The sequence below is a fragment of the Vicugna pacos genome, chromosome 20 (assembly GCF_048564905.1).
Source record: "Vicugna pacos chromosome 20, VicPac4, whole genome shotgun sequence".
Lineage (NCBI taxonomy): Eukaryota > Metazoa > Chordata > Mammalia > Artiodactyla > Camelidae > Vicugna > Vicugna pacos.
The window spans coordinates 6,696,177-6,709,468 of NC_133006.1; the positions used below are offsets into that span (position 1 = coordinate 6,696,177).

At 45.1% G+C, this 13,292-nt stretch overlaps 1 protein-coding gene across 2 annotated transcripts in view; it reads left to right on the forward strand.

Annotated features, from left to right (window-relative positions):
• The window catches only part of COL21A1 (collagen type XXI alpha 1 chain), a 164,679-nt gene that overhangs the window by 80,952 nt on the left and 70,435 nt on the right, over positions 1–13,292 (forward strand). For both annotated transcript variants that reach the window (XM_072944782.1, XM_031688670.2), the window contains 2 exons: positions 12,400–12,453; positions 12,546–12,599. In XM_072944782.1, the coding sequence (XP_072800883.1) occupies positions 12,400–12,453; positions 12,546–12,599 (108 nt within the window). The remainder of the gene's footprint in view (positions 1–12,399; positions 12,454–12,545; positions 12,600–13,292) is intronic.

The following is a 13,292-nucleotide window of genomic DNA, read 5'->3' on the forward strand; positions in this document are numbered from 1 at the left end:
AAAAAAAGAAAAAGAAAAAAAGTATATGGGGCTAGATGTCAATTATCTCACAATAAAACTGGAAGGAAAAAAATTTGTTTTAATTGTCCAGCCAGTATTCTCAGTATCAATGAATAGTGAGCTCAGAAATCCTTTTATTTATTTATTTATCCCCTTCCTGACTTGAAGTCTTCAAGCTAAAAGTCTTTTTAAAGGGGCTCTTAGTTACCTAAGAATATATGCACTGGTGTTATAATCGGACTTAAAAAGATCTCGTCTAAGGTTCAAGAGAACTTCAGGGATATTTATGAATTAAGGAAACATAAAGCAAAACCATTGGAAAGCAATTTAGGCAAATATTTACCGGTAAGTTATCTGTCAGTATGTTTATCACAGTAACTAAACATTAGGAATTAGCTTTTGAATATTTAATAATTGTCACCAAGAAAACAAAAAAAACCCCCGATATCGCCTAAGAGACTTTATCGGGAGACATCAACTCTTGCCGTGAAGAATGGGGGGATATATACTGTGAGTCAGCAATTTTCAAGGCAGGGAAGAACCACAGGCCTAATGTTAAACCACCAATACCCCAACCGTCGGGGCAGAAGAAGAGCTTGCTAAGTCCCCGAGAGAGGTTTGCTGACATTTAATCCAAAAATACAGCCAACTTTTGAAGTAGCGATGTGCGGGCATCTTGTACACCAGGGCTGCGTGGAAAAGGGGTTAAATAGACAGGTGAGCCTCTCCAGAGAGAGGGTCAAAGGAAGGATCTGAAGGTGACAGAGGGGTGACCAGCTGGGGCTGCGGAGAGCAGAGGAGCCCCTGGGAGGGGGGCCAGTCCTGCTGGACCCACCCACTGGGATTGTTAGCAGGCAGGGGAGCCCCCTAAAAGGGAGAGAACCCCAAAGGGTGGGTTCTTGTCTTCTGGCCGTGAAAGAATTCACAGTGGAGACGAAGGGGCAGGGTGAAAGCTGTTTTATTGCCCAGAAAAGGAAAAGATGCTGGAGTGGGGGAGCCTTGAGCCCAGGCGACTTGATGTAAGAACTCCCGCTCTTGGGGTCTTCACAGGGTCTTTCTATCTGTTTTCTTTGGTGTTTCTTGTCTTCTTTCCATGGGCTCCTCTTTTCTGCTTGGTTTCTAGCTTGTTTTGCTCTGCGGTGCAAACACACCGCAGAAACAAGATCAGGTAACTCGGGACCCTCAAACACTGTAGTCAGGCCAAAATTAGGAAACGAGGGACCCCCAGGCAACGTGGTCAAGCTAACACAGCGTGGTCAAGCTAGCTCGAGCAGGCGAGACCCTTAAACTAGGTGGTGCTGTAGATTAGATGTAGCCAGGGCTTTGTAGACCTTCAGGGGGGCTTTTTCCATGACTCAAGCAAAAGTGTCACTTAAGGCCAGCTCGAAGTTAGTTTCAAACCTTTGAAGAAGTCTCTAGGCAACAGGTCCCGGTTCCCTGGCTCCCTGCCTCCTTCAGGATGGCTGCCGTGTGGGGGCTTGGGGAGACGAAGCGACTTGAACTGGCTTACTGCTAGGAAGAGACATAGGAATGTTCTGTGGGGAGCGGGTCATACAGGGCGAGAGTGGGAGCAGGAGACCAGAGACCATGGAGGAGGTCAGTTCAAGATTCTGAGTGAAAAGAAAGACTGGCCTGGACCAGGGTGTCGTGGCGGAAGGGAAGAGAAGTGATCAGATTCTGGCTGATTTCTTTTTTAAAAGTTTTTTTAGAGGGGAGGTAATTTAGGTTTATTTATGTATTTTTTTTAGAGGAGGTACTGGGGATTGAACCCAGGACCTTGTGCGTGCTAAGCATGCGCTCTACCACTTGAGCTATACCCTCCCACCTTGGATAATTTCTTAATGTAAAGGGAGGCAGAATCTCCATCAAGTGAAATGTGACAAGAGTCAAGGGAGCCTCAGAGGATCTGAGCTTGAGCAGCGGGGTGAGTGGTGGTACCATTTCCTGAGCTGGCAACACTGGGGGAGACGGAAGTTTTGTGGGGGAAATTGAGCATGCGTTTGTGGACCTGCCGAAGGCGTCTCCGAGGATAGTAGAGGCGGGCATCTTGAGTCAGGAGTATGTTGGAGAATGACAGCACACAGGCTGGACCCTAGCACATAGGTGGACGTAACCCCACCTGGGCTGAGGCGATCATTCAGGAAGGAAGCACGAACTGGAGAAGAGAAGAAGACAGGGGACTGAGTGCTGGGCTCTCTTACATGGGAAAAACAGGAGAGGGATCCAGCCAAGGAAGCTGGGAAAGAACGCTCAGTGGAGAAGGAGGAACACGGAGAGTGAGGTGTCCCAGAAGCCAAGGAAGGAACGCATCTGAAGGAGGGAGTGATCCATCGTGTCACTCACTGCTGCTGTGAGGTTGATAAAAATGAACTCTATGCCTAGCCCGCTTTTGGATTTGCTTTATAGAAGTAATTGAGGACCTTGATAAATGGGGTTTTGAGGAGATGCTGGATTGAAATGGGTTCAGGAGAGAGTGTGAGATAACACAGTGACAGTGACTATAGATGCTTCTGAGGGGTGTAGCAGGAAACAGAAATGGAGCAGTAGCGTGGGGAAGATGAAGTTCTTTTTTTTTTAAGATAGGAGATGTTATCAGCATCATAAAAATATGATGATGAAAATGAGGCAGAAGGGGACGACTGGACGATTTGGGAGATAAGGGATATTTGCAGGAAGAAAATCCTTTGGTAGGTGAGAGGGCACTGGTTCCAGCCACAAGAGGGGAAGTGTGGACTGGATAAGGGTATGGGTAGGCCAGCCTTTAAATGGGGTGCCGCCCAAGGCAGTAAGTTCGGAAGTAGCGAGGTAGTGTATTTGCAGGGAGGAGGGGGAGAAGTCTATCATGAGACGGCTTCTATTTGGATTGAATGAAATGCATGGGTTCCAAACCCAGCATCTCCCCTCTGCCTTCCTCCTCAACTCCCATGACGGGCCAGCTCTTGCCTCGTAGTCCCTCTTATGACCCATCCCTTTATCGCGATAGCCACAAATGTCACGTGATGGTGCATTTCCTCGATGCAACGCCTCCCTCCCGCTGAAGACACGGCCCCGGGGACTTGGGGGGGTTCTGCCCTAATCACACTGAGGGGGATGAGTTTTATGAAGGTAGCCTTGTCTGCCTGGAGACCCGTGCCACGGGGTACGGAACACTTGGCCTGAAGTGTCATCTGCTGGTACCTCTTGACGTCACTGAGCCCCTCTGACAGCGCTGCCAGGTGACTTCGGGTTTTGTGTTTTCCACGGTGAGAAGTCCTGGGCAGTATTGAGAGCTGAGTGCCTTCCACAGGCTATGAGCTCCGGTTGGACCTTTTCTGCCATGAATGTAGTACTGGAAATTAGTTACAGTCAGCCTGAGGCAGTAACCGTCGACTTTGCTCTATGACCCTTATTTGAGCTATCATTGACTTATTGTCTCATCTCATCCAGTACATCTATATTTGTGTTTTGTGTGTGTGTATGTACAAATATGGCCCTTTAGTATCTACTGATTTATTTAAATTGTTTACATCTTTATTTTATTCTTTAAGATTTATTAAAAATCTTCTAATGGGTGTATAGTTGACTTACATTGTTCCAGGTGTACAGCAAGGTGATGCACTTACACATATGTAGCATCGGTTTAGATGTTAGATGGTATTGGGGTATCTGATGTCAGAGGAAGACCTAACCAACTGTAGTTGACAGAATAATGTCACATCCTCGTCTCCAAGATCTGTGAATATGTCACCTTTCAGGGCAAAGGGACATTGAGATGCAGATCTTTTCCTGGTTAAGTTGAGTGGCCTGGTGTAATCACAGTCCGAGGAGGAGACACAATGATGGAAACAGAGATGGGAGTGAGGCTGCCATGAGCCAAGGAATGCAGGCAGCCTCCTTTCCAAAGCTGCAAAAGGGTAAGAGCAGATTCTCCCCGAGAGCCTCTGGAAGGAACACAGCCCCAGAAACACCAAGAGTTTAGCCCCCTATACCTATTTTGGACTTCTGACCTCCAGAACCAGAAGTAGGTGCTGTGTTAAGCCTCTGAGTCTGGGGTCCTTTGTTACAGCAGCAACGGGAAACTGATACACAACTCCTAACCCAGTTTACCCAATGGGATGACTTTTTTCTTAAGTATCTCCCTTCCCCCCTGTTTTTTTCCCCTCTGCAGGAGATAGGAGGTTGGGTGGCCAGGCAGGAAGAGAAAGTCAACCTGGGAGCCAGAACAGCTGAGGGTCATTAGCGTGTGTCCAGGGCCAGCGCACAGTAGGGGTGGGAAGATGTGGGTGGAGCCTCTGGCTGGTGATTGAAGCCATCTGGCCAAGGGAACTTGGCCGAACAACTTGAAGGGAATTCTGCTTTGTTTGGATTTGGTTCTGTGCAACCCCCCCTCAGTAAGCAATCTGGATCTTTTTCACATTATAACCCGGCCAAGTCCACTGAAGCTTTAAATAGGAAATTATTCCACCCTGGAGAAATACTCATTTTCATAAGGAAAATGCCTTCAACCCAAATTAAAGAGCTCTTTTTCAAACGCTTCCACTGCTTTTTAATTTCTCTATCAGTGAAATAACTTCTCTCAGCTCAGTGTCCAAGCTTATGACTGTCTTATTCTTTTATCCTGAGAAAAAGAGGGGCAGAGGAACTACTTATGTGTCCTGCTCAATAATTCAGAGCAGCGCACCTATTCAAGGCCTTGTGCTGCTGTGACACTGATTTTTTTAAAGGAGGCCATTTACTGAAACATAATAGGACTATTTTATGATTTGGTAGAAGTTCATGTTTTTATGGTGCTCATTCCTTGTCTTTTTTCGGTCATTGTTAATTACTTTTTGAGAAGGGGACGACTTCGCTGAAACCAAAGCCCAGCTAGTTGCTGGAAAGATCTGGGGCTGTGTCGCCCTCTGCTTTGCTGTTAACGGTTGCCTTCCTTTCATGAGCCTCAGGTTTCTCATCTGGAAAATAAGAAGATGGTGCCAGATGAGGCCAACGCCGATTTTTCAGGAAGATTTCAGGAAAGCCATTGTATTTGCGAAGAAGGCAGGCTGACCTGGACCGAGCTGTGGAATTCTGGAGGGGATTTTCCATATTGGCCTTAAGAAGGGGCTCAGGAAGACTGGCCAGCACTGATGCCAATAGGCAAAGGGGTGGATGGGTCAACAGTCACGTCAGTGATGCAGTGCCCTCCGCCCCCAGGGCGCCTCTGAGTGGTCTGGAGATTCCAGAAGGGGCCTGCTGTCTCCAGAGGAGTAAACCCTACAGGAGTGGTAGTCAGCACGGATGGGGAGTATCAGTCAGAGGAGGAGATGCAAAGATGGAAATGACGGTCAAAGTTACATGAGCTTCTCAGGTGAAAAGAGGATGGGGCAGGTACTCGGAGGGGAAGGCGTGAGGTAGGAGGGAGGTGGGAGGGGACCCCCCAGAGCTCTCTACGACCTTGTGATGGCTTGACTTTGACTTTCCATCGAGGGGACCTCGGGAGACTCTTGAGAGGGTCTTAAATAAAGGAATGATGTGATGTAACTTATTTTTAAAGGAAATCACTCCGACTTCCGAGTTGAAAGACTTCTGAGTTGAAAATAGATTTTAGGGTGACAAGGGCCAAAGCAGGGGGCTCTTGAAATAATCTAGGAATGAGATAATGGTAACTAGCGTCAGGATGGTGGGAGTGAGGTGAAGGGAACCTCTTATGTTCCAGGGATATTTGGAAGGTAGAGCCGACAGGATTTGCTGATGTAGAGGGTGGGTTGGATGTGAGTCTGAGACGGAGAAGTCAAGGGTGACTCCAATGAGACATGGAAGGATGGGGTGGAGAAAAATTGGGCAGGGGAGTCAGGAGGATGCTTTTGGATGTATCAGAGTTTTATGTTAGACGTTCAGGTAGATATTTTAAGTGAGAGGCTGAATATAGAAGTCTGGCATTCAGAGGGAGTTCTCTTTTTGTGAACTGTCCTTTCTCGGCCTCCACCTGCTTTCTGTCGAAGTCATGGTATTTTGAGTATCGATTAATGAGCTTCTTACACTCCAAGATAATCCATCCTTTGATATATACGTCGGAAATGTCCTACGTCTTTATCTGGTTTAGACATTTGTTTTTAAATTTTAGAAATGTTAAAAATTCCCCACAATCAAATATTTCTTTTTTTATTTCTTCTAGGATTCTTTTTTTTTTTTAAGCATTAGATGGTCTACTATATGCTCATTTACTTGATATGATTTTTAAGAATTGTAAAGTCTTGATTTCATTTCTGGAATTTATTTTGGCCTTTAGGGTGGCACAAAGATCCAAAAAGATTTGGCCAACTGGGAGGATGGCTACTCTAACGGAGTGAAGTTGAATTCTACCAGAAGACTGGTCTGGGAGATGGGACTTACATGTAACCTCGTTAAAAGGGGAATTAGCATACGTAATGGGCAGCCTGAAAGAATAATGCAAATTTTGGCAACTGTTGGTAAAATAATGATGTCTGTATTAAGAAAAATTACAGTTCTGCTTTTGGAGTGTTGGATTCGGTTTAGGATTCTATGCTTTGAGGGTACATAGGATCTGGAATTCATTCAGAAGAGGGAAGCGCTCAGAAGATGGTCCGTGCAGGGAGGAGTTCAGTAGCTTGGGGTGTAATCTATGCAAGGATGCTGTTCTAGAATTCTCAAGTCCTCAAGAATGGCGGTGCGGAAAGGGCAGAAAGGGCGGAAAACTAGCACTCAGTCCTGCCAAGTAAGCTTGACAGGGGCCAGTTGCTAATAACAGAACAGTAGGACCCACACACGAGACACGCATTTTGTGTTTTCCTCTTTTCAGATGCTTCAGTGAATATGGTACCAATTGTGGACCCGATGGTTTAAGAGCTGTGGGGAATTGGGGCTGCCTGCCATGGAGATGAAGGATTTGGAAAATGGGATACATTAGGATAAAAGCCAAAGGAGTGACTATTATGTAGCTTGGAAAAGAGATTTACAAGAAGTGGTCCGATTATGAAGTGTATGAAACATCCTTCTAGAGAGAAGAGTTTCTACCTGAAACTCCCACTTCTCAGTCTGGGTTCCTTATCCGAGATGTTCGTTGTCTCACTGCCTCCCACTGCCATTAAACACACACACAGACAGACGCAGACACACACACACACACACACACACACACAGACACATACACACAGGCCCACACACAAAACTCCGATGAGAGTGTCACTGATGAACCAAAATATGGCCCCTTTGCCTCAAACGAAGTATCCACCGCTTGGTCAGTTCACCTTCTTTCTCTCTAGTAAAATGATTTTGCCCCACTGTAGGCTGATGCAAGTATTCTGAGCACATTTAGGGGAGGCTGGACTGTTACGATACTGGATGGGTTAGGTGTATTCAATGCATTTTCAACTTATGATATTTTCAACCTAAGATGGATTTTTTCTGGACGTAGCCCCATTATAACTCGAAGAAGATCTCTATAGTAAATAGAGTTTGCTTTAATTTGAAGTAGAAATTCTGTTTTTTTGTTCCACAGAAACATATAGCTTCTCATTGTCAACTAGAAATATTAGTCCATAAAAATATTTTTAAACGTTTGTGCTACTTCATATTTTGCAACCAGTTCAACTGTCTTTTCCTCCAAAGTCTCTCTCGGTCAGTGACATCAGTAGCCAGAAACTTGGACACCATCCCCAAACTCCAGGCTCCTCCCCTTCTGTTACCCGTTGTCAGGGCAGACTAAATACCCTTGAAGGGACTCAGGTTCTGCCTCCCATTGTCTCCCCTGCAGAACCTCCCACCTCCCCGCTGCGATTTTCCTGCCCCTCTAGTTTCCCCTCCGCAGCACAGCAAGTGAGCTTTTCAAAACTCAAGTCTGACTGTGTGACGCCCTGATTGAGTGGCTTGGATAAAGATCGAAGTCCTTCATCATCCTCTCAAGCTGAGTGTGTAACCCCCAGCCGCCCATTTTGGTCCTGTTCTGCAGCCTGCATCTCCCTGCTCTTTCATCTCCGGGGATGTGGTCACCCTGCCATGACGCAGGGCACACCGAAGGGCTTCCTCTAATGTGCTGTGTTCCTTTCCTGTTCCTTTGAGCTTGTCCCTTCGGAAAGCTCCCCTGACTGCCTCCCACAGCATCGCAATTCTTTCTTAGATCTTCGCGCAGGTGTAATTTGACATCTGTTCGATCTGTGACTCAAGTAATTTGAGCAATCGCTAAAAGCGTATAAACTACTTGACTCATATTTGGTGGCCAACAAACTGATACACCTGGAAAGACATAGACCTTATGAATATTCCTAGCATTTCGTTGTGTAGAGCTATAACGTCTGCCAATGACTGGAAAAATCCACTGTGGACGTTAAAACCATACACTTGATTTCGGTTACCTAGCTACCCTGGCTGGGTACCTAAGAGAATCTGTTGGAATTCTGGGAAACATTGACGACAGTTATGTAATAATTGAATAAACTTTAAATCACATTCTTAACGTTTTAAAAAGAAGAGTGACATCCAAAATGATTTCTCTAGATTTCATTCTCATTTTCAAGTTGAGAGAATTTAAAGGAAATGAAATACTCTATCCTCACTACTTAAAAAAAGGATACGTTTAGATTGGCAGCATATTCTATGGTACAATGAGAATTAGGCTCAAAAGAGATCGTGACCCTTGCACATTCGATGGTTTTCTTTTCTTAATTTCCTTTTCAAAGCTATACATCTTTCCTGGAGCATCGTAACTATGAATCATGGAATAAAATAAATTGATTCTGTACTCTTCAACCCTACAATTTGGCAGCGAGAACTTTTTTTCCCCTAAAAAATGACTCATTTACAAAGAGACTTGTGTGAACATGGAAAAGACACAGTGTCAGGAATCTTGCAGTCGGGGGTAGGGTGGGTAATTGGACCTGATAGTAATTGCAAAATGGCGCAATTAACATTAAGCAGGATTAATTAGTCAACGATCATGGGAAAGTTACAGTTCTACAAGAAAACACAGGCTTGTATAGTTAGAAAAATAAAAGCTGAGGGAGCTATATAAAAAACTGATCATTTTTCCCGTTTCTGGGCATTTTCTTGTTCTAGTGTACCCTGCTATGAGTCAGCCGATATTTGATTTCTTGCTCCTCTTGGAAATTGTTCTGTGTTGTAATAGTCCTCCCTATTAACCTTTATTTTCCTGATTTTTATTTCCAAACCTTGTTTTTCTGAATTTCATCCAGTTTCTTCTGGTGATTTGCCCTGGGATCCCCCAGCTTGGATGCGGTTTTGCTTTTTCCTTATTTTGTTACTAATCATGCCTCCTCTAGCTTCTAAAATAACCTTTGAATTTCTTTCTACGACTAAGTTTTCAAGAATGCGTCTCATTGTAAGTTAGGAAAACAACAATCCGGTCCTCACACGGTAGGAGGCTGTTATTCCCGTACTGCAGTCTTCCAAAGGCAAAGCGAACAGGACCATTGGGAAACACACGCATTCAACATGAGATCCGTATGGAGGATGAGAAAAGGCCACGTCAGGACGTGATGCCCCGACCTGCTATTCCTCACCCACCAACGGTGGACACGAAGGCTACAGAACAGTGTTCTGCACGAGTGTCCTTGTGCTCCGTGCAACAGTCGCCGAGTGTGAAGGGAAGGAAGGAGCACACGTTTACTGAGTTCCTAACACCTGCCAGACGTTTTCACCTGTGAGTCCGTGCGTTTCTTTCCAGAAGGGACGTGGGGATCGTCATCCCGGCTGATGGGGAGAAGCTCAGGCTTCGCTGGGCAGGATGACTCAGCCCAGGTCCCGCAGAAAGTGAAGGGAGGAGCGAAGGTCCAGCCCACGGTCTTTTCCAATTTCAGAATTCATTGTCTTTCCGTTCCACGGTGTGGCCTCCCAGGACTTGGGGATTTGATGACTTTGCCTGAGGTCACGGTATGAGTCAGAGGTGAGCTGGGAACACTGTCTGGGGCATCTCCACGTTGCCTTAACCCACCAGAACGTGATGTGTCCTCTCTCAGAGATGCACACGTGAACTCCGTCGGCGGGGAGTGATGGCGTGGCAACTTTTAATCTTCTACAAAAGATTAGCTCTTTGCAAAACATAATAAAGCTGATGTGCCATTTGACTTCACTTTTGAAAAACTGTGAAAGAAAACAGTTCATGAAGTGGGAACTTTGCTGATGACTGACCATTCTGATACGTCGCCAGTCTCTGTGGTAACTTTCTTTTGAGGAATTTTATGAACATTCTTTTCCTCTGGGTCTTCAGAATTCTAAATGATTTCAAAGTAGTCTGGCAAATGGACTTCGAATCTGATGAATCACTCTCGAATCAAAAGGTCTGATGCACCATAAAGTGTCTTCTGATGAGGGTGTTTCCACGTGTTCTTTCCATATACGAGCGATGTAACTGTGGGCAAGTTATTTAAGTTTCGGTGTCTCAGTTTCCTCATCTGAAGATGGGGATAAGGCAGAACCTACAATAAAGGACGGTCGTGAGGATTAAGGGAATTAGCAAAGGTGATGTACTTAGTCTGGAACATGATAAATAACTATATAAATCAGTGCTACATTGATTTCTGTCAGTCACAATGGCATGTCGTAAGTCATGTCAGCCTCTAGACTGTGCACACAGGGCGTTGACCCATCTGAGTGGCGTCATTTATAAGTAACCTAGCTCTGTGCAGGCATGTGCTGGCAGTGACAATTGAAGTACAATTCTAAGCCCCCCTGATTCCAAAGTGGTTGCATGGAAGAGATTCTGTGTTAACTGGAGCGGCCGAGCGAACTGTGTAGATTGACTTTCTTCTTTCTTCTCACCCGTCGTGAGAACACGAACCACATAGTATTATTTGGAGTTTCCATTTGAGACCGGAAGCAGCCCACATATAATGTGGTTCCTTGGGGAAAGAGGTTGTTCACCCTTCTGTTCAGCGTGGATGGGAGGTGGATTTTTCCAGTGTCTGATTAACACAGAATGTGACAGATGCTCTGTTTGGTGCTAGAAATATAGAAATGATACATGATCTGTCATCTCAAGGGGCACATAATTCAGTGACAGAGACAGTGCCAACCCAGACAGCATAGGGCGGATTTGAAAACTGCAGGCTGTTTTGTATGGAATAGGTAACGGTTGGTTGTGAGACTTCACAAGTACAATGTTTAAAGATTGGGCAGTTGGACTCAAGAGAAGTATTTGAGTTTGAGGAATACTAGAGACGGCATTATGATCCATTCTATGAACAACTGAATGGGATGTGAAGGGAAAGATGATGGCTGGTGATAGAAATTATATAGGCATCCTTCTGGGAGTGGCTGAGCACACTCTACAAAATGAGAAATGTGTGCACCAAAGGAGAAGAAGCAATGATGTAAGACCGGTCTCTCTGAGACAACCATTATTATTATTGTTGCTGTTACTGTTATTAGAGCTAACAAAGAGGAGTAGAGGGAGTATTTGAAAATGGGAATGGAAGACCAGGGAATTCTGATGGCTCTAAAATTGCAGCTAAAAATGTAGTGACGAGTGAGTGAATACCAAGATCAGTGCAGACACATGGAAAGGAAGCTTCTGGATGGAAGAATGAAGCTATAATTGGAAACAAGAATTAGACCTGTGTTCATAACTGTTGACAATAAAAAAGCTGTACCCAAAACTGTAGGATCCGAGAAAGATGGGATGTGGATGAGAAAGGTGAATATTTGCAGGGGCCAGATGGTCCAAGTCAACGTGACGTTGACCTGGGGAAACCTACATAAATGTTGAGAGCCTGCAGGTTTGCTCTGGAGTTTAGTTGCCGTGTGCTGAGTAAAGAATGGTTTGCCTGTCTCTGAAAAGTAGTTCTGCTCTTTCACCAAGGCTCCAGTTTCTGGAGGGACGTGTGGGAAGCAGTGGAGAGGAAGGTGACCCTCACCTCTGCAGAACGCTCAGCCTTGGGAGGTGGGGGGGACGTGTCCCAGCCATGGTCCTGGGGTAAACACGAGCAGGTTTCTGAACTGGGCAACCCAAAGGCTGTTCTAGACTTACCCTGAAGAATAGCACTCATCAAGGTGTAATTTATTCCAGAAGTTAACTCGGATGGTCATTCATCAGGTAGTTTAAAAAATGCATTACATTTGTTTAATTCTCCAATCTTACATGTTTTTCTCTCGAATATATTGAATCTATTTCTCATGGGCAGAACATTTCTCTAGGAACTGTGAACAGTGGCCCTGCATTTCCCTCCCACAGCTTTCCTTTTAATGGAGGCACATCTGGATTTTTTTTTCTTGAACTAGGGGCTATTTCAGACTGAGGGATATGAATTCCTTATGAAGCATTTACTATTTGATATTTTGGTTTTTTAAACAGTCCCCAAGTGAAGTCTTTGGTGGAAGAAACGTGAGAGGGAGTGAATTCTGAAATGGGGGACCCGCTCTTTGTGGATATGATGAAATAGTAATTATTTCTTGTTTATTTTTCTTCAGGGATACCAGGGAATGGCAGGGTCACCCGGTGTTCCAGGAACCCCAGGAATACAAGTATGTACTGCGTTTGTACGTATTTTAGAAACACCATTTCTAGTGAACCAAAAAAATGTAATTAACAGGATTTTGTTTTGTGGTTAATTTAGGGAGTACGAGGATTACCGGGTTACAAAGGAGAACCAGGAAGAGATGGTGAAAAGGTAAGTACAAACAAAAATGCAGCCAGTCATTGCAGTCACTCACAGTCGAAGGACACGATCTAGGGCGACACCCACTAAACAGTGCTCACCTTGGTGAATTCCAAGATGTGGGCTCAGGCCAGTCAAGCTCCTGGAAGACTGTTATCACTAGATCGAAGTGGTTGTCACGAGATGCCCACTGTCAAATGGGACAGGGATTGACATTGCCCTGGTACCATGTTCTCTCTCCGTGGTTAAGCTGTATAGGAAGCTCCCCCTTTAAAGGAGAGAGAGTTAGGTGAATGGGATGTGTTCCCCGGTTAGCCACTGGGCTAGCCTGATACCCACGTGTCCATCGCCACAGTGGGAACCTGTCTCAGCCTTACTGGACTTCTTTCTCTCGTAGGGGTTCAGTGGGTTCAGACAACACTTGTATTGCTAACTTCCTTTTTCTACAACTCTGAGATTTGCCAAGCTTCCTATTGAAGTACAATGTTCGGTAAATATGTTCATTATGTCAGTCCCTCCACGTGGATTCAGTCATGAGTACAGGCAGCTGGTCCACCTCCAAGATGCCCAGTTGAATTTACTCGGATCTCCATGGTGATTGGTTAGCTTGATCCGTAAAGCTCAATCTTATTTCTAAATTCTCTGAAAGCATTCTGTTTGCTGATTAAAAAAAATGATGTGAATTTTCTAGCTACCATTCTGGCA